General features: G+C 47.1%; 1 protein-coding gene across 10 annotated transcripts in view; it reads left to right on the top strand.

The window, feature by feature from the left end:
* The window catches only part of LOC147613434 (kinetochore protein), an 86,538-nt gene that overhangs the window by 47,533 nt on the left and 17,164 nt on the right, over positions 1-21,841 (top strand). For 4 of the 10 annotated variants that reach the window (XM_086781366.1, XM_086781365.1, XM_086781370.1 and 1 more), the window contains 2 exons: positions 19,188-19,279; positions 19,794-19,933. In XM_086781366.1, coding sequence (XP_086637492.1) covers positions 19,188-19,279; positions 19,794-19,933 — 232 coding nt within the window. Of the gene's footprint in view, positions 1-19,187; positions 19,280-19,793; positions 19,934-20,029; positions 20,146-21,841 lie in introns of all 10 variants that reach the window. The other 6 variants (XR_015263188.1, XR_015263187.1, XM_086781368.1 and 3 more) reach the window with 4 other exon arrangements.

The following is a 21,841-nucleotide window of genomic DNA, read 5'->3' as shown; positions in this document are numbered from 1 at the left end:
TGCGAGATTACTCACGTCCAGAGTCTCGTCCACGATCAGATGCACGTGGTTGACAGAACTCTTGATACTTAGAATGATTAAAAGATGACGTATCTTGTTGGTGACATTGTTGCAAATGTTGCGAGTGCGAGTTGGGTTGGAATTGAAAGTTGCTTGATGAGGATTGTTCATAACCTTCACGAGTCATACGTAAACCATTGCCATACCAACCTTGAAAGGCCGATGTTTGAGAATTTGGATTCAGATCTACGACACACTCAACGTAATGAATGGTGGTAGCAAGGTCAACAAGGTTATACTTTTGTTCGTCCACACCAAGATTGGAATTAAGATCCTCGACAAAGGCATGCAGCTCGTCTTCAAGGGTTATTGAAGAGATCTCCAGTGTCAAACTAGTGAACTGTGAGATGTAAGAGGCTAATGATCCGGTTTGGGTCAAATGGTGTAAACGAGATCGTGCTTGGAAATCCGCATTGGCAGGTATAAATTGCGTATGGGTGACACGCTCGAACTTATCCCAAGTCGTGATGGACTTGCCATCAGTCAACCATCGTTGCCACCATATAAAGGCAATATCTTTGAGAGTAAGGAGGCGGCAAAAGTTAGTTTCTTTTGTTCGGAGAGGTTGAAATACAAGTGAAGCTGGTATAGTCACTGTTTAAAAATGCGTTTGTTGTGTTGGCCTTTGAATGCTTCAGGGAGTTTAATCTTCAATTTCTTAGAATGATTTGCTTGAAGTAAACAATAAAGGACTTTAAATTTAGCATCATCTATCTCTGCTGTTATGTTTTCGAGAATTGGAGCTGGTGTGTCGACTAAAGCACGCAAGTTGGTTGGTTGGTTGGGAGAATCCGCGTTGAAGCTATTGCATCTGCGTTGTAAGCGTTGCCAATTTTGATTGAAGTTGAGCTTGCATAGCCTCCATTTGGGTTTGCATGTTCTGTTGCCATGGGGAGAGAACTGGTGCATCTTTCAGAATTTGTTCTTCCATGGTGATTATGTTGGTAGTGTTGGAGCTCCCGAAGGCACTATTGTGTCCTAGTAAGAACCATCTCTGGGAGGGTGAGGTTGGGCCATGCTGGAATATGGTCGTGCTGTGGTGAGGCTGTTAGTGGAGGAGCCGCTAATGACCACCCAGTGTATCGAGGATGATCAGGAAGGGTGGTTAAGGTGTTGGGGCTGGCAGCTAGTGGTGATGGAGTATTTGTCCGAGGAGTATAGGTTGGTGATGAGGGTTGGGCACTGAATGCGAGGGGAGCCTGCTCTGGGTATATACTGATCTCGTGGAATACCAGAGATGCCTCTGGGATGGCAAGGCCAAGATAAAGATGACGTTGATGTGTCGGGGGAGTCTTGCCTCTATAGCTCGTCCGAACACACCACCGTAGGGAGGGCTCTATAAACTAGCACCACAACACCAGCACAACACAAATCCAGAGTACCAATCCACTTAGCTGATATTCTCAGTCCTTCAGTTGACACAGTCAGACACCTTAAAACCCCTCAAATTGATTCAGCTGACTCCACCAGCTATCCTCCCATGTCAGATTTGACCTCCAATAGCTCTGATCTTCACTCCTTACCCCTCAGATGACCTTAGCTGACACCCAGCTGACCAAAAAAACTCCCAGTTGACTCTCAATTGACAAATGCTGACTGTAACCTGAATCGGATAAGTGCTGCCGAATCTAGTCAAAAATATGTCCTCCAAGCTCCAAAAAAGTCCTCCAGTATTAGCAAATTTCAAATTTCTTGCTTTCGAACTTCACTGATCCTATCAGCTCTCCCTTGTTGACTTCTTGCTGACTACCAACCTGAAATAGCTGACCCAACAGATTCAGATCTGACTCACAACTCACCAACCCCAGTGTCCTTTGACACCACTACACTCTCAAAAACCTCATAAAACACCAAGAACCAACACAACGAACGCAACATTGACAACAATTGATTGCCTGTTGACCCTGAGACACCTTTAGCCCACAACTAAATTTGACCAACTGTTGCTGCTGACTGACCTCTGACAGTCAGACCAAGCTCTGAGCCATTTCCCTTCAAACCAAAAAGATTATATCTATCCTTGTATACTCTCCGATGACTGCTTCTGATATTCAGCTGATCCTATCTGACCCTCTTCTGACGTGAATTAGCCCTCAGTTGATACCTAGACCACCATCCAGTCCACAACTTATCCGTTTGACTTCCAATAGATCTCTGATTGTTAGACCATACTTCAGAGGCTTCCAACAAGACAAGATCTACTCTTCTATAGCATCAGTTGACTAATCCAAATTCCAAGCTAAATCCTGTTAGATCCTGTTGACTCAAAGTTTAACTGTGTGACACAGTTCTGATTCAACAGACTTCAGCTCTTCACTCACAATTGATTCTTTTCAACAACTTCCATCAAAAAATAACACAGATAACACCAAAGCATAAAAATTCATCAATCGTCAAGCCTTTTGCATATAAGAAATTGAGCCAATCTCAACAACCCTGAGATGTGGGGTTCCAACAAAGAGAGAATGCACCAAGAAACAGAGGGAATCTCCACAACTATCCCAGCAACAATGGTTCAACATCACAAAACCAAGAAACAACGACCTCTTAGAGCAGGTCTCAATCTTTAATACAGAGGGGAATTATTGAGCAAAACTATGGAGTGTTCCAAGTTCTTACAGAGCTGCATCCCAAAGATCCTAGGGCATCAACCTCCTACAAGATCCTCGGCTTCCCCTTGCGCCCTCTGCTCTGGACATATGCAAGATTCCTCACCCAATTCCCACCTCTTCTTCACAAAACAATCTTGTTGTCTCAATGTCCTTCAACCCAAACAGACAAAAACAACAAAATAACTATCCAACAAGCTTCCACACAGCTTCTACACAATCCCGGCAATCCTCTCTCTCTTGGCTAATTCGCCCTCTTCTCTCCTCTTCTGGCTCCCAATGCTCCTCTGCGCCTCCTTGGCCGTCCTCGTTGACTACTTTCTTTCTCCCATGCATGCTAGAGCTCCTTCTTCACTTAACTGGAACTGACAAGAGCTAGTTCTATTTAGAAGGTGGCCATGCAAGAACCAGTTATTTCCTAAGGTTCTACTCATACGCGATGGGCTTATTCTCCTTTCCGGGGTTTTGGGAGGTACATGTTTTGGCATGAGCATTCAAACACAAATAAACCTATCATTATTTGCTCAACCCCCCTTGGTTAGAGTATTCATGCTCAACCACATTCTTGCAAAACTTAGTCAAACACTTCGGCTAGCTTAAGCTCCTACTAGCTGATTCGTATGACCACCACATCAGTGTGATCCTCCACGTGGATCAAACGCAAAACAAGGGTGCAATCTATGCATATGTACCACATACTCCACCCCTCTTGGATCAAATGGCATGTCTGTGGCCATTTCATGCATCACATCTACATCAATATAGCTTTCATCACTTTCTTGACTGCCCTGTAAGTTCAAGACACCACCCATAAACATCGATCTCACATCAAGCACTAGGGGGCTCTTATAAAATTCCATGGAATCACCTTGCCTCAAAACATTCTAATTGAGCATATCAGGGGAGTCCATAGAAGCATCTAACATCATCAATAAACATCATCATCAACCAAAGGTAGGCTATTACACTTGCTCCTTAACATAGCAGTCCTGGTATGTGCATGCTGCACGTTCACCTGCGCTTCTAGATCAAGCTCCACTTTTGGCTCATTCTCACTGAAATCATCAATATCCCAGTCATCATGCTTACTTAACACCATATCATCTACAAGATTGTATTTTTCCTCCAAGTAGTCACAAGCAAAGTCCTCATTTGCATCTTTGTCACCTGGAACACCTATATCAACATCCTCATAACCATAGTTTTTTCATACGGCAACCATACGGCAAACGCATATGAGTATGGAAGTACGAAAAAAGTACGGTTCACACCCCCAAGAAATTCCGTACATTGGATACCATACATCACCCTAAATTTAAGGAAAAACATGCTATAGATGACACAAAAAACCAAAGAAACTTGAAACTGCAAAGATTTTGGGTTTAGAAAAAATGTAATTGATGTAGAGCCAGAATCCAAACTCCGGACTTTATATTACTGTAACTTGTTTACATCATACATGTATGATCGATGATGTATCATGTAACATGTTACATAAGTAGGGACTAGGAAGTGTGGAGTGGGCAAATGCCAAAACCTGTCACCTGTAGGCATAGTTTTTTCATACGGCAACCATACGACATACGTGTATGAGTCTGGAACTATGAAATAAGTATGGTTCAAACCTTGGAGAAATTCCATAAGTGGGATTTCATACTTGATTCTTAAATTAAAGGAGGGTAAACATGCCATTTTCAAAGAAGTGAACCATGAGAGACTTAAAATATGTGAAAGCCATGATAGATGGTCTATCATGGTTTTCACAAATTGACCATGTTTCATCTGTCATGACTTTCACACATTGACAATTAATCTCTTTGTCTAGAAAAGATGAAAACCATTTTTTTTGGCTCGAGTATGAAAAGTTTTTCCATACGTGACCATACGCATACGGGTATGGAAGTATGGAATATTTTCCATACGAGTATGACAAAAACTATGCTCATAACATGTGTACAAATCCATATACATACTGTCAAGATGCATCTCCTGACTATCTTTCTCACTGATCTCATGGTTACCACTCCCTGATAAGCAATCTGACATCACTTCTTGGCTTTCCATCTCCATGGGTATCTCTTCATGTGGACAAACACAAGGCTCCTCCGGTCCGCGACCTCTGCACATAGTTGCGTAGACAAGCCTTAAAGGTCTAAATCTGGTTCTAACAATTGGACCTCTTCCCCATTATCTTCTGAGCTAACCTCTTCAGTTTTCGAGTCTTCTGTAGAGCTTGTTTCCTCATCCTCTTCTTCTGAGGTACTGTTGTCCTGAATCAGCTCCGTTCCCTTGGCCATATCATACCTAATCTGTGTCCTTACAGGCTGGTCCAGCCCCAAAATCACATGTCCTCTCCACCAGTCCTGTCCTGCCCTCATGGCAATCAGCCATGGCCTCCCAAGGATAAGTACGTAAGCGTCGGACTTGGTTGGCGTCACATGTACATCCAATTCAGCTTCTTGTCCCAGTACATTCACCTATAGCGTCTTCACAATCCCTCGGCATCTGACCTTTGCATTGTTAGCCATTCTGACTCTGAATTCAGAGGGTGCATCTACCTTCAATCTTAAAGCTTCCATTGTTTGCTGTGTCATCACACATACTTGTGCACCACCATCTATATACACTTTTGGGACTTTGTGTTTATTCACCCAAGCATACATAATGGGCAAATAGTCTTTATACCCTCTTACTTTCACCACATTAATTTGGCCTCCTGCCTTCTTCTCTTTCCTGGAGCTTCTGGTACTGACCAATTTACTCCACATTCTCTTAAGTCTGAGGCATACTTACAAGAGCTGGGGCCATGTCAAAGTAGGTCCTTTTTGTTGAAGATCTCTCATCAGATCATACTTCTCCTCATGAGCACCTAAGAGAAAATCCTGCATGCCAATATGTCTCCTAGATCTGGTCTTCTTCTTACCCTCTTTGGGATGATTTTCCACCTGTTTCGCTTGCTTCCTTCTAGAAGATCCTGGTTCATCCTCAATCTTTGTCCCTCTAGTCCTCTTATTGGCTAAGATATCCACCACTTCATCCACTCCAATCAGGTTCACCTCTCCCTACCTAGGACCATTTCCTAGCTATTGTTGAGCTTGTGGCACCTGCTAGTTTGGCATCACCTCCCCTCTCATGACATCGTGTCTGTCTTTTTTTTTTTTTTTTTTGGAGAAACGATCCTTCTATTAGTTAATGAGAAAACGCCATATGGCTACAAAGCTCACCTCGCAAGGAGGGATAGAAAACACAATGAACACCTGAGCTCCCCCCCGTGGCTGGCCGCTCTCTGGGGGGGGCTACCTAGTAGTACATGAGGGAGGTGAGAAAAGCCAAACTGGCGGCCTATAGTGCCAAGTGACATCCTCGTCCCTCACGGTGAGGAAAGGGCCAAGCTGCCAAGTGCGGAGGAAAGCCTTGCGGCGCCCTCTCATGCGATCCGAGTCGCCCTGGAGTTTCCCCCAGTGTCCTCTCAAGGTGTGAATGATGTCCACCCAGAGGGCCTGTATGACCTCCGCCGGTGGAGTCGCCTGGTGGTCAATGGCCTCCCTGCATCGGGCTCTCCATATGTGCCAAGCCGTCATGCTGCTGATCATCTCCCATCTCTGCCCGACCCCCTCCTGAGAGGCTGCCGAAGAGAAGTCTGGCGTCGGAACCACCGCCATCGCCCTGTCAGAGACCTGGATGGTCACACTGCCAGGGACGTCCTCATATCCAAGTGCAGGGCCGCTGTCCGTGGCCCAAGCCACCGCACCCCACGTCACCAACATCTCACCTGGTGAGCCTTCAAAAACCATCCTGAGAGCGCGCTGCCAGACCTGCTGTGCCTGTGGGCAATCCCATAAGCAGTGCCGCTGTGTCTCCTGTGCATGGCCGCACCGAGGGGAGGACGCTGGGTGTCTGCCAAAAGCTAGCCAAGCCCCCACAGCCAATCCTCTATGCGCTGTGAGCCAGAGAAATAGCGTCACCTTCCGGGGCCGGAAACTGGCCCAAAGGCGCTGCCAGAAGTCCCTAAGAAAGGCAGGGGAGAGCCCCTGTCGCCGCCAATGCTCGGCCGCTGCCGGGGTGCTCGCTATCCTGTGTCTCTGAATCCGCCGCCCCAGCCTCGCTGTGTACTGAAAAAAGGGGATGGCAGGGCTGGTAGGGGCCGAGTAGGGATCTCGCCAAAACCACTCACCTGGGTCCCACTGAAGGCGAATAAGAGGCCTGCTGTCCCAAGCCCATAATCTCCAAGAACAGTCCTCCCCTATCGAGGCCGGTGAGGGGTCTACATGCCACTGCCTCTGATGGAAGCCGACCACCCGTACCCTCTGAAGAATGCAACCCTGGAGCCCATCCAAATCTAGTCGTGTCCTCTGAAGCTGGCCACCCTCTCCCACCTCGAAAGTGAGTGGGGTGACTCTCTCCGCTGTGCCGCAGACCGCTAGAAGGATCTCATGCCGAGTAAAGACACCCATCCACTGTGGAGGTGGAGGGTCCTGTACTGGGGTCCGCCACTCCCGGGGGATGGCCGCCTCAATGTCCTGTCTCATCAACTCTCTGCCCCTCATCCCACTGAGCCTCCTCTCCTGAGCCTCTGGAGGCAGCTCCTGAAAGCATATCCAGTCATCTAGGGACTGGGCCGGGCCGGAGCTCAACGGGCCCCACGACACGTGAGACCGCGAGCCAACCATATGGCCACTGGGAAGTCGAATCAAGGGGTTCCAGATCAATGGCTGCCTCAGGCGCTCCTCATCGGTGCCCGGGGGAGTCTGGAAGAGGGACGGCCTCAGATGCGCCCAGGCCCTCAGAAGGCTGGCTGCAAAACGCTCCTCGAAGCCGAGGCCCACTCCTCTGGATCGCTGCTCCGTAAAGATCCACCTGATGCTGGGGGTCCAGGGGCCGCTAAGAGAAGGAGTGCGGCTGAGCATCCTGGAAACAAGAAACTCCTTCCACGGCTCATCGCCTGGTTGGAGACCACGAACTACCAACTTGCCAAGCAAAGCTCGGCTTTGGCAAATAGGATCTACAATGCCCAGGCCGCCTCTCTCCCTCGGCTGAGTGATCACAACCCATGCCACCTTGGCCCTGGCGGGTCGCCCGTCGCCTCCGGACCAAAGAAAGTTCCTGATGAGCCTCTGCACCTGGCCGATGCACGCCCGAGAGAAGGCCCAGCAAGAAGTGATGTACCACATGGTAGCGAGCAGAACCTGGTTGGCCACAACTACTCGGCCAGCCAGAGATAAACGAGCGGTACTCCAATACAGAAGCTTCTTCCGAATGCTCAGAAGAAGGGGGGCTATCTGCTGCTCCGGAGATATATCAATGCCCACATAGCATCCCAAATAACGCACTGTAGTGCCGGGGGGCAGCCACTGAAAACCATCAACTGGCCTCCAAGTCGGGGGGGGCATAGAGCTGACCCACAGCCCACACGACTTGTGCCAGTTGATCAAAGCGCCCGAAGCTCTGCAAAACCTGTCCATGGCTGAGGCGAAACGGCGGAGGTTCTCCTCACCTCCCTGAAGATAGACAGCAGTGTCATCCGCAAACTCCGAGTCTAGGAGCTCCTCCGAGGTGCGGATGGGAAGCTGGAGGCCCAAACCTGTATCCTGTGCCGTCAAGAAGGTGCTCATGGCCTCCGCCACAAAAAGAAAAAGAAAGGGCGCCAAGGGACACCCCTGCCGCACCGAGCGCGAGAGCTGGAATCTCTCTCCGCACACGCCCTGTATCAGCACCTGGCTATGAGCCGAAGTGTAGAGTGCAGAGACCCCACGGATCCACTGAGGGGGGAAGCCCATCCTCTCCATAGTGCCTTCCAGGAAGGCCCAGTCCACCCGATCATATGCCTTCTCGAAGTCGAGAAGGAGCACCGCCAGATCCTCCTGCCGAAATCTAGCCAAAGCCGTAGCCTCCCAGAAAGAGAAAATGTTATCCAGGATGCTCCTATCCTGGATGAAGCGGAAGTCGCCGAAAAGGAAAAAAGGGGACGGGGGGCTGAGGCAGGGAGAAAGGGAGAAGCTTGGACGGAGGGCTGAGAGGCCGACGATGCGAGGGGGGGGGGAAGAAAGGAAGGAGGCGGAAAAAAAGGGGGGGGGGGAGGCGGAGGAAGGAGGGCAAGGGGGGGCTGCGCAGAGAAGGCGAAGGGGGGAAGAGGAGGGCGGCGCGGAAAAGGGGAGGGAGGGCAAGCGGCGCAGGCGGGGGGGCTGAGGGGGGCAGGCGGGATGAAAGCGGGAGAGGGGAGGGGCTGCGGGGACAGGCGGGTGAAGGAGAGGGGGGAGGAGGCGGCGGCGACAGCGATGGGGGAGGCGCAGGGAGCAGCGGGCTCACGCACGTTCCTGACGCGTTTTCATGGTACGCATTGTATCGTGTCTGTCTTCTCTCCTGAGTGGCAAAGGGTAAATGTCACCTCCCATCCTCCTGGGATAAGGGAAGTGGGGAGAAATATGACCTCTCTCCATGCAATTGAAGCATTGTACATTCATATTGGGTCCTTCCCTTCCCTTGCCTCTTAGACCATCCTTGTCTCCTACCCTAGGAGCATTCTTGCCCCCTTGCAAAAGTTTCAAATTAAAATTCTCCATCTGCTGAGTCCGATGGGTGTCTCCCTGCATAAGCTGGTTTGTAACTACTAGACCTACTGGAGCAACTTCTTCTGCTCTTCTCTCCCCGGGCACAATTGGTCTTCTTTCAGCTTGAATCTCCCTTTGCTTCTGAGCCATCCTCTGCAACTTCCATTCTTTCTCCCCAACAATCCTCAAAGCTTCTTCAAAAGTCACTGATCTCTTCAGCTCCACCTTCTCCCTTAAATCTACATGGAGAGACCGAATAAACATGTCCTTCTTTAGAAGAACTAGTGGATGCTCTGCTCCCAAAGAATTGTCCCATCTTTCCCACAAATCTTCAAAATGGTCTGCAAACACCAAAGCCACTTTGATATCCTCGTATGTGCCCTTGGGTTGGCTGAGCTCTCCATATCTGCAACCATCTTTTAGCATCCCTCCTCAACAACATAGACAACAATGTCAACTTATCTTCATCCGTCTCCTTACCAAAGGTGAAGGCTGCAAGTTCCATCCATGCCAAGAACTCTTCTGGATCTTCACCAACATGGCCATGAAACACCGGATATGTCATCATAGCAACCATCTCAACTACTGAGACTTTCTCCAAGCCTGCAAGTAATCTGAAGGGTGCTTTCAGAGCCCTCCTTAGTGGGGGAACCAAAACAATGATGTGTCGGGGGAGTCTTGCCTCTATAGCTCGTCCAAACACACCACCATAGGGAGGGCTCTATAAACTAGCACCACAACACCAGCACAACACAAATCCAAAGTACCAATCCACTCAGCTGATATCCTCAGTTCCTCAGTTGACATAGTCGGACACCTTAAAACCCCTCAAACTGATTTAGCTAACTCCACTAGCTGTCCTCCCATGTCAGATCTGACCGCCAATAGCTCTGATCTTCACTCCTAACCCCTCAGGTGACCGCAGCTAACCAAAAAAACTCCGAGTTGACTCTGAGCTGACAGTTGTTGACTGTAACCTGAATCAGATAGCTGCTGCTGACTCCAGTTAGAAATATGTCCTCCAAGCTCCAAAAGAGTCCTCCAGTATCAGCAAACTTCAAATTCCTTGCTTCAGAACTTCACTGATCCTATCAGCTCTCCCCTGGTGACTTCTTGTTGACCCAGTTGATTCAGATCTAACTCACAACTCACCAACCCTTGTGTCCTTTGACACCACTACACTCTGAAAAACCTCAGAAAACGCCAAGAACCAACACAACGAACCCAAGACTGACAGCAGCTGATTGCTTGCTGACCGTAAGACACCTTCAGCCCACAACTAAATTAGACTGATTGTTGCTGCTTGCTGATTGACCTATGAAGGTCTGAGCCACTTCCCTTCAAACCGAAAAGATTATATCTATCCTTCTACACTTTCAGATCACTGCTTCTGATATTCAGCTGACCCTATCTGACACTCTTCTGACCTGAATCGGCCCTCAACTGACCATCCAGTCCACAACTTATCCGTTTGACTTCTGACAGTCCTCTGATTGTTAGACCAAACTTCAGAGGCTTCCAACAAGACAAGATCTACTCTTCTATAGCACTAGTTGACTAATTCAAATTCCCAGCTGACTCCAACTGACTCCTGTCAGATCCTGCTGACTCAAAGTTTTAATTGTTTGACACAGTTCTGATTTAATAGACTTCAGCTCTTCACTCACAATTGATTCTTTTCAACAAGTTCTATCAAAAAATAACAAAGATAACACCAAAGCATAAAAATTCATCAATTCAACACACAATCAAGCCTTTTGCATATAAGAAAGTGAGCCAATCTCAACAACCCTGAGATGTGGGGTTCCAACAAAGAGAGAATGCACCAAGAAACAGAGGGATTCTCCACAAATATCCCAGCAACAATGGTTCAACACCACAAAACCAAGAAACAATGGCCACTTAGAGCAGGTCTTAATCTTCAATATGGAGGGGAATGATTGAGCAAAACTATGAAGTGTTCCAAGTTCTTATAGAGCTGCATCCCAGAGATCCTAGGGCATCAACCTCCTACAAGATCCTCTGCTTCCTCTTGCACTCTCTGCTCTGGACAAATCCAAGCTTCTTCACACAATTCCCACCTCATCTTCACAAAACAATCTCGTTGTCTCAACGTCCTTCAACCCAAACAGACAAAAACAACAAAACAACTACCCAACAAGCTTCCACACAGCTTCTACACAATCCCGACAATCCTCTCTCTCCTGGCTAATTCACCCTCCTTTCTCCACTTCTGGCTCCCAATGCTCCTCTGCCCCTCTCTCCTTCCCCCACGCATGCAAGAGCTCGTTCTTCACTTAACTGGAACTGACAATAACTAGTTCTATTTGGAAGGTGGCCATGCAAGAACCAGTTATTTCCTAAGGTTCTACTAATACCCGATGGGCTTATTCTCTTTTCCGGGGTTTTGGGAGGTACATGTTTTGGCATCAGCATTTAGACACAAAAAAACCTATGAATGTTGCAAGAGAAATGTATAATGAGGTAAATCCTGTTCCGAGGTCTGAACCCAAAATATCCACACGTGGTATTCTCGGTCATGAGAAGTGGTTGTGGCTATCTGAATGTTGAAACGTGTCAAGAAAGCAGAGTTGGTACAGGTTGTGCGAGGAGGAGTGTCCTGAAGATAGCTTAGGTCATAAGTCTCCTCGGCCATAGGCCACCTCAGATGTAAATTTTATTGCCGGATGGTGAGATGCAGGTGAATGCAGGTAGGTGTCTTCAGCCCATAAAAAGTAATTTTGCTATCGGAGGTGTGATCTACCCGTAAGATTATGGAGTGACGGGTTTTTGTGAAGCAAGACCACATTGTTGTGTGTGTTGTGCTATTATATTGCTGTGTTGGAATTTTTCAGCCACAAAATGCTTGAAACAAACACACCTGAAATATATCGGCTTCATGCGATAAGATTTGAATCTTTACAAGGATTTGTAGAGAAGAGGCAGGTTGCTGCATAGGCATCTCTTTAGCTAGCTTCCGCCCGCACCGAGATTAGATCCGTTGAGGAGAGAAGGGTGGAGTACAGATACCATGCCAGAGCTTCATTTTGGACCAGAGGCCGGGGACAGAGTCACAGGAGATTTCTTCGAGATAGCCGGCACTCATAGGAGGAGAGATGGTATTCGCAGACTATGTGGCCAGGATGGAGCTATTGTTTCTGACTCCCCTATGTGAGAGCCATCGCCCCATTGATTTCCTCTGTTCTCTTGTCACAGGTGTCCCATTATCCCCACAGGTGATGGATGCACACGAGAGGGTCTGGCGAATTACGAGAGAGGTGGTTCCCCCCTCTTAGGTCCTTACTGACTCCATTCACAGTGGAAGAGTTGGTGAAGGCGGTGACGGCACTACTTAGGGAAAAATGCCCGGGGGCGGACAAGCTTCCAGTCTCTTTCTTTCTTCATCACTGGGACCTCTTGGAAGGCGGCCTTCAAGCTGCCTTCAATGAGATTATGATCATAGGTGCCATGCCAGAGAGGCCCTCAAAGTGTTTGATACACTTGATTCGTAAAGAGGGTGGTGACAGATTGGAGATCTGGAGACCCATCACTCTTCTTGGGACGACCTATAAGATCTTGGCCAAGGCCATCAGCGGGAGACTCTAGCCCTTTCTCTCAGACTTGAGTCATGACACTCAGACCGGCTTTGTTCAAGATCAGAGCATTTTGGACAACATTTTTATCTTCTGGGAGGTGACAACTTCGGCCATGATGCGGTAGGAGGACCTCATAGTGCTACTCGTAGACTTTGAGAAAGCTTATGATAGGGTGGATTGGAGCTTTCTAGAGGGCACACAATGAGCTGGATGGGATTCCCCATGGAGTGGATTTGTGGAGTCTCAAGACTTTACTTAGCCTCACACAGCTAGGTTCTCATACAAAGAGACCATGGAGACAGATTCCTTCTTTCCCACTTGGTTCGGGAGGGCTGTCCTTTGGCACCTTACCTCTTCCTATTCGTCGTCGAGGCCATGAGTAGTTTTCTCTCAGCCCAGGAGACCGGGCTTCAAGCATTGCGTCTTCGCTCCACACGCAGGAGGAGTTGCTTGACTCAGAGTTTGCAGACGACACAACAGCTTTGCTTTCTGGAGATGTGGGGAATCTCCAAAGATTCGCGGAGGCGATTGAGATTTTCTGCCACACATTAGGAGCGTAGATCAACTGGCACACGTCATGTGGTTTTGGGTATGCTTTGCACCCGCCTCGGCTTGGCGCCCAGTTGCCCAGTTGAGCCTTTTCAATGGATCCAGAGGGGCACTCCAGTTCGCTCTCTTGGTTGCCAGGTGGGCATTGATATCCCTCCCGAGCAGTAGCTCGCCTTGCTTCTTCTAAGTATTCGGAAGAAGCTTTTATACTGGAGTTCTGCGAGGCTCTCCCTAGCAAGTAGAGTGGTGGTGGTGAACGAGGTACTTCTTACCACCATGTGGTAGATCACTTCGTGTTGGGCCTTCTCTTAGGCATGTATTGGCCAAGTACAACGATTGATCCGGAACTTCTTATGGGCCGGCAGTGATGACAGGAGGCCAGCTAGGGCCAAGGTGGCATGGAGAGTGATCATTCAGGCACGTCGTAGAGGGGGGGCTATGCGTCATTGACCCTGCTATTCAGAATTGTGCCCTGGAGGCCCAATCGCATGTATCATGTGCCTTGAGCATAGGACCACCCAGGTCTCTTGGAGATTGGATTGCACACAGGCAATTATCCCCGGAAGTGTAGAAGAGAGGTCTAACAAGGGTCCGGGGTAGAGATAGGCTCAGCATCGTCATCGACTCAGCTATCCCTTAGGAGTGGCTGACTCCTATCCTAGACCTGACTCCCCCCAATGTGGTTGGGTGTGTTTACCAGACATGATATCCAGGAAGTAGATGAGGGCAATGGTCTACTCACTTTTTCTATTGGATCCCATGGCAGACTAGAGAGATTCGAGCTTCCCTTGGAGGATTTTAGTGGTTGCACCTTGCAAAGGGTGAGGATGATTGGTTTTCGGGCACGGGAGTGGCACATAGACCCAGCACCGGCCAAGGTGGCCAAGGAGAGGTTTTGGCAGCTATGGATATGGGAGTGCCGACCTCTCACGCGCCTACAGTGGGATCCGGGAGAGTGGACTTGGCATGACCCCGCGGATCGGGAGGAGACTCTGGCCCCCTCTTTGCATATACAGCACGGCTAGGCCGCAGGATCCAGATGCCAGAGATTGATGGCACCCCGGCAGCAACTGCACATTGGCAGTCAGAGGTCCTCCTCCTTTAAGATTTCTGGAAGAGGCTTTGGGACAGTTTTCGGCCTAGAAAGATTAGCCTCTTTCTTTGGTTGATGGCACACAGAAGCTTGGTGGTTGGTACTTGGCTGGCAATTGGAGGTCGGCTATCAGCTTGCTCGCTGTGTGGCCACCCTCAGGAGTCTCAGCGACATTGTCTTTGGGATTGCCCGAAGGCTCAACAGATTTGGCAGCGGATTCTCCGAATCTTCACTATGGATAGGGCCTCTATCCGGATCATTACATGGGGCACTGTCGCTTGGGCCACAGATGTTGGAGTGGTCATGGCTTATGAGGAGGATGGGGAGAGATAGCCCTTCAAGTCTCTCACCATTGTATTTTGGCAGTACTAGTCACATCCCCACCTATTGACCAATGGCAACCAGGCTCATGCCAGAGATGTGAGATTTTGTGCAAGATGTGATATCCCCTAAGGGAAGGGTTTTATTTTTCTCGCAAGCTCAACGAAAATGGGGTTTGTGTGTGCATTACAAGCCTACATGGCAAAAAATCCAAACACAATGAAAGTCCATCTAGAATGCCGTACTAGACCCTGGCCAGGATAGACTGGAAGATTGGATATTCCATAGAGATGAGACTTTTGTTTCTGTGAAATTTCCTTTTCCACATATCACAACAACAAGGATCTATCGATTGATTATTTCACCACCTTGTGGTGCTGCCTTGATACACAGGATTTCTAGCATCATTTACCTAGATACTTGAATGCTAGATTGTCACGATTGTGACTTAATATCTCTTAATTATCCTTAATCACTCTTAATCATTAAAAGGACACAGTGAAGAATCACACCTGTCACATGGGTCATCACCAAAGGACACATCTATTCCAAGAGACACATCTATTCATCAAAGGACACATCTCTACGTCCAAAGGACATAACTATTCATTCAAGAGTCACACCCTTTCATCAAGGATGTGTCTCTTTATTTGTACCTCTTCAAGTCCTATTTAACAAGGTCTTGTGTCTCAATGCAATAACACATAGCTTTCCGCTCTTAGCATCTTACTTTCAGTATTATGTCTTTTAATCATGTCTTATAAATCAGTAATAGGCTTAGAAGTCCTCACAGTGGTATCAGAGCAAACAAACTCCAAGCTGTAGGACTCCCACCGAAAATCCTAACCCTAAAAATAAAAAAATCCTAACCCTAAAAATCAACCAACCTTAATCCTGAAATTGGCCTTAGCAAGGTTTGTATGGAAGAGCAGGAGAGAATGCCATGTTCAATTTTGGCCCCTTTGCCTAATTTTACTTGATTTATGATTTCCCCCAAAATTCTTTAAAAACCTCTTTTACAAAAAAAATGATGATGGAATGCTGGATTGTTACCAAGGGCCTTGTGGTCTCGTTAGGACTCTTCGTGGCACCCTCTCCGCCCTTTGTAAGCATCTCTATGTGTTGACGGCTTCTTTGTGGGTTGAATTGTCAGATCTTGGAGTCTTGAATGAGGCTTTCGAGAATCCTAGAGCTCACATGCCTACGTGCCTCCAGGGGTCCTCTAGGGACAGAATATTCGGGGTGTGATATGAAAAGGAAGTGCTTGCCAAGATACCAATCATGCCCTCACGGCTGCAAGCCCACTCATCAACGTAACACCTGTCAAGTCTAGAGAGGTTGGGACCGATGCTCCTTCTATCTGATCTCAAGAAGCTGAGGCTCCTAGGGTTGCGCCCAAACTCTGGAAGATGCCAAGGGTCCTGTGCCTTAAGTACTAGTATTAGCTCTTCCTTGCAGGCAGAGTACTCTACTTCTGAGATTGTGGCCGTACCTCCTCCAAGTCTGTCCTCTTCTGTCTCTATCATGTTGAAGTCACCACCCATGCACCAAAAGTCAGCTGGGGAAGGGCCTACCAAACTTTGCTGCAAAAGAGGGCTCTACATGTAGTGGTGTTTGGGGCATAAACATTGAGGAAGCCAACGACTCCTCCCTGCGTCCTTAAAGGGCCAAAGGATTGGGACTAAAAAGTATGACTCCTGCCTGGTAAAATCTTCCCGCATCGGCGAGTACATCCCTTTGAGAGGTGATGCTCTTGAAGGAAAAGAATGTCAATAGGTCCCTCCACGAGGGATCTCTGAAGCTCTCCTTTGAGGACACCTCGTCTATGAAAGCACTGAGGTCCCCCTAAACCCTGTATGTTCCACAAGACTATCCACATATCAATCTCTGTGTGAGGTGGAACTAGCGGAACTGCCCTCCACTTGAAGAGTCCTGGGCGAGGGTTTAGACGGGGAATAATCACAATCCGTCCTCGGGTGAAGGCACGCCAAGTGGGCACGGATCCTGTCCTCCATGTGACGCCACTCTTTCCGAGAGCGAGAATATGCATACTCCGGACTTCATCGATCATAGTGAAGGTACCTGTAAGAGGGGGGGAGAGGTGCTGCGACAAAAGTATGCGTGAACACAAATAGCAGCATCTCCAGGCTGGAGGCCACCATCTCCCTGTCCTGGTCTCTGTTGGCTGAGCCTCCAAGTTTCATCCTAGCCAATGATCATAGATGGGTGAGTACGTCGGTGATGCGAAGATCGTGAAGATGATGAGATAGCTCAACTGCCTTACCCTGGATGGCAGCAGTCTCACCGACTCTGAGCCCCAGTCCGTCCCTGGGGCTGCACTCAAAGGAAAAGAGAAGATCATCACGCCATTCTCTGGCGTAGAGGGTATGGAGTGGTGGAAAACCACACATATCGGAAGAGGTGCTATTGTCATCTCAAATATATCTGTCCCTTTTGTCTGAAGACAATAGAAGAAACTATTATCCACCGGTTGCCGTAACATCCTGGGGGGCCGCCTGGGGACTCTGGCGGAAGAGCCCTTACCGGGGAGGCAGGGATGGTCATCTCAACCGGCTCAGAGAAATAGTGAATCAATCGGCGAATGGAACTCGCCGGCTGCCTCCGCTCTGGGTTGGGGGGCGATGGGAGTTCTCTAGAGAGGTGGAGGGAGGGGAGAGGACTAACTTTGCGGCCTTGAGCTTCTTTTTAAAAAGCAGCTTTTAGCTTTTTGGTCCGGGTCAGTCTCCTCTTGCCAGTGGTATCCGTGGCTCGCGGTCAAGTCAATTTGACTTTTTGCTTTTTCTTGCTTTTTGAGTAAGATTGGTGTTTTTTCTTGAGCAAACCTTATGGTCCCTGTCCCCATCTCTTTCTTCCACCTGTTTGGTGTCCGGGCATGGGTTCCATCATGTGAAATAGAGCTAGGAGAGCCAAATAGTTACAAAAACAAGATATTTCAAGCTTTATGTCAAAGACCATGGAGGTTTTATGGCGAACAAAACATCATTAGAAAGCAGTGTGCCTTCTCAGATTTGAAAGAATGTGCTCAACCAAGTTGTATGATGGTCTCAATGTTTTTGATATTCATTATCATATGTTAGCATGCAAAGCAATCCTGCTACAACTTGCTTTGGCTCAACAATAGCCATGGACTCTCATGATTGTTGCCTCAATATTCACAAGCTATCAAACTTGCTCCTTTGGTAAATGGAAAGCAGTATTGCATTTTGTTCATTGGTCTTGAAGACCTTTTCATACCAGAAATTCATTCAAGTAGGAAAACATACATTGGAGTCGTGCTTTTGCTGCCCGATTATAGCTCCTAGATTAGCTTACTTTCTGTCTATCAAAGTCATATGCATTGTGCAAGATGTCATATCACCTGAGGGACGTGTTCTATCTTTCCCGCTGGCTCAACGAAGATGGGATTTGGGTACACATTACAGGCATACATGGCAGAAAATCCAAACACAACTTCAGCCCTTCCAAAATGTCGTATTGGACCTTGGCCATGATAGACTAGAAGATTGGATATTCCATAGAGGAGACTTTTGTTTCTGTGAAATTTCCTTTTTCACATATCACAGCAGCAAGGAACTACCGATTAATTATACCACCACCATGGTTTTTGGAGCATGGAAATATGCTATGGAATATGAATAAGTATGCGATATGGTGGGAAAAAACTTTGTAGAGGCTATGGAAAAGCAAGTTACCTCTCAAACAGAGAGTCTTGTTCTGGCGATGCATTGCAGGAGTACTTCTTGTTGGTAGCATTTTGGCAAAAAGAAAGATTGCTTCTGCTCATTGTCCAATATGTTCTTGCTTGAATGAGACCATTCATCACTTGTTGTGGTGCTTCCTTAAAACACAGAGGATTTCTTGCTTCATCTATCTAGATGCTTGAATGCTAGAATTCGAGGTGCACGTTTCTCTTAGCATTTTTGGATATTTGACAAATATGAGCAGATATTTGCACATATGTCTGCTTTTTTAGAATGGACACAATTTTGGGCTCTCTGGACAGTTTGGATTGCTCGTAAAATCGATTGGTTTTCTAGTCGACCTTGATTGACAAGTATTAGTATTTCCGTCAATCGTTTTGTGACAACCTCTATATGATTGCTACCAGTTGCAATAGTTAGACCAGTCTCATCTGGATTTGTTTTCCACTGTTTTCTTTCCTCGTTTGTGAGACCTTTGTTACTTTGACGGGGTCTCTCTCTATGCATTTCACATAATAGAAACAATGGTTTTTACAAAAAAGAAAAAGTGTGTGTGTGTACACACATATATACAAGGGGGACAAGTAGGTGTTCATGCTTTTTCCCTGGGAGGGTGGTATAATAGCCACTTTGGCAAGGGCTCACTGAAATGTTCTTCAAACACTTACTTGCTGTATGAAATTTTGCAGATCAGATGAGTTGCATGGAGGTCAAAATTATATCTAAAAGCTTGGAGGCCCGGCTTGCGGCATGTGTATGCAAAGTTCTTAAACAACCTGAGGTTAGTTTGTCCAAAAGTGTACTACAATTTATTTAGCGTACCAGTCCTAAAAATGGACCATCTTTGAGTCAAATTGAGTGCAGAGGATGAACATGGTCCTTAATAAACTAGATTTCTACACTAAAGATCAGATGGCCTTTGTGCAAAGTGAGTGCAGAGGATGAACATGGTGCCTAATAAACTAGATTTCTACACTGAAGATTGGCATGGCCTTTGGGCAAAGTGAGTGCTGAGGATGAACATGTGCCTAATAAACTAGATTTCTACACTTAAGATCGGCATGGCCTTTGTGCCAAGACTACATTCCCAAACGCTTTTTGCTTCGTCACTGAATATCTAGAGAGGGAGAGTTGGGTTTCCATCTTTGTATGATTTGAGTAGATTTTGGACACAAAACTGGCTAGATCAGATAAGTTTTGGTTCCATCCATGCACTTGTAGAAGTCTTTGCCCCTCAAGTATCAGTTTTAGTTAAATTTTATTTACACTTTTTTCCTAACTGCATAGTATGTTAGTTTTTTTCTCAGACTTGTGTTGTTGAGGCTCATGGAGCTGAAGAAACCAGTGATACTGACGTGATGGTCATTTTCAACATGCAAACACATGCCCAATTGGAAGTCGAAGTTGGGAGTGTTGTTCGTTTATATCCTCCCTGGTAAGCACGTATGAAGTCATGGAGTTTTTCTTTATAAGCTTTTACTTTGTGTGATGATCACTCATGGATATTTTGTTGGAATCCTGATATGCAAAGGCGGCTAGTCTTGCTCGTGATTTTGGACCAACATAGTCTTTGATATATACCTCTTGATTCGGCAGATTTTGTTGCTATTTTGAGTGGTGAAAAGTTCCAGGAGAAGCTCATAAAAGGTTATACATCTCATGACTCAGGCATACCAGTAGTCATCTACCCTCTGTGAGACCAGTTCCTTAGGGAGTTTAAGGCTGTGCATGGCAATTTCTGTTCACTTTCTGATTTATCCTCAAAATGATGTACCCTTCATTTATGTGACCTGCTAAATGATGCCTTTGTGTAGAGGGGCCGGGCTTCAAACTCTGGTGGTTTGAGGGATGGAGGGTTTGCTCTATTTTAGATGTAAAGCATGTTGACATTTAGTCTCTCCGCTTGGCGCTTTGCCAAATATGGGAGATCATTTAATCAGACCTAGCATGTGCCTCCTTAATGACTGCCGTTAAAGTGAAAATGTGACTGAAAGTGGAGTAATTACGTCTAAAACCAGCATTCCTTGATTCTCACCTTGTGGCTTTGTGCAAAAGAGCTCACCATGGACTTGAGTGCTAAGGCATAGATCGTTGTCATAGTAAGGATCGCCTTGATGGGTTATGTAGTTGCTTGATTTGATGGGATATGACTTATGGTGTTGAGAGGCCAAATCCAAGGAAAACCCTTAGCTCAGCTTCTCTGAAAGCTGAGCTAATCCACAATTTTTTTTGGTCGGGTTTGTATGGCACCATAGACACACGTGCCATGGTAGCTTGGCTTACAATTATTCAGCCTAGACGAGCGGGGGGGCTGAATATTATTGATCCGGATGTTTACTCCAGGGTGTCGCTTTGCAGACTTGTGGGTAGAGGTTTCCTACAAGGCACCGAGCCTTGGAAGGATTTTTTCTTATCTTAGATTTCTAGATGTACACCTTGTGTTGGGAGAGATTGCCTACCCATCGGACGGTTTTTGTTCACAGAGGTAGATATCAAAGCACCATCTTGTTCTCTTATTGTAGCCATTGTCAGAGCATGGAGAAGTATGAGACCTTTCTTGCGAGAGAGGCTTCCTAGGTCCTTGGATGAGGTGACCTACAACCTATTATGTGGAATGAGTTCATTACGGATGAGGCCGGTCGGCCACTTGGTGTGTCTCATTACATGAAGTGGTCAGGATGGGAGAGATGTGCATACATAGTTCTTGCTTGGAAGACTTCAAGAGTCTTCCGGTGGATCGGAGAGCTGCATCCATTCAGCATCTTAGGGGCTCTTGCTTAATGTATTGATCAGATTGATACAACTATACCGCATGAGTGGCTCTCTGGGATCTTTCATGGAGATTATCATCCGAGATGGTTGGGAGTTTTTTCTAAGATAGGCATACCTTTGCAGGCCATTGCTCTCTCGGTCCAGGAGGCTACAGATTGCATCATCTATTCTATCATGCATGGATGGAGATTGAGGAGGTGTAGCGTGGAGGGGATCTAGTCCAATGAGGATTGTTGGTCGTTCGGGGAAGCACTGGTTGATTGATCCTTCTCCTCAGATAGTGACTCATGGCTCTTGGTGTTTGTGGTTGTATGGTGGCAGTCCTATTGGATATCTTCAGTGGGATCTAGGTGAGTGGGAGTGGATTGATTCCTCTAATCCATTGAAAAGCCTTCCCCTTTTTGAGTTTCATGGTCCAAAATGCAAGGCTTCTCATCACTCGATAGATGCATCGGATCCCTACTCTCAGGCCTCATTGGGAGAGTTATGACATCACTCCAATGATACAACGTAGATATTGGCATAGGCTTTGGCATTCATACAAAAGGAGCCAGATCTCTCGTTTCTTTTG

This window comes from Cibotium barometz, chromosome 43, assembly GCF_041138505.1.
Source record: "Cibotium barometz isolate CiBa-2024 chromosome 43, ASM4113850v1, whole genome shotgun sequence".
Classification (NCBI taxonomy): domain Eukaryota; kingdom Viridiplantae; phylum Streptophyta; class Polypodiopsida; order Cyatheales; family Cibotiaceae; genus Cibotium; species Cibotium barometz.
Note: the sequence above shows the minus strand (reverse complement) of the source record. Positions and strands in the feature narration are given on the sequence as shown.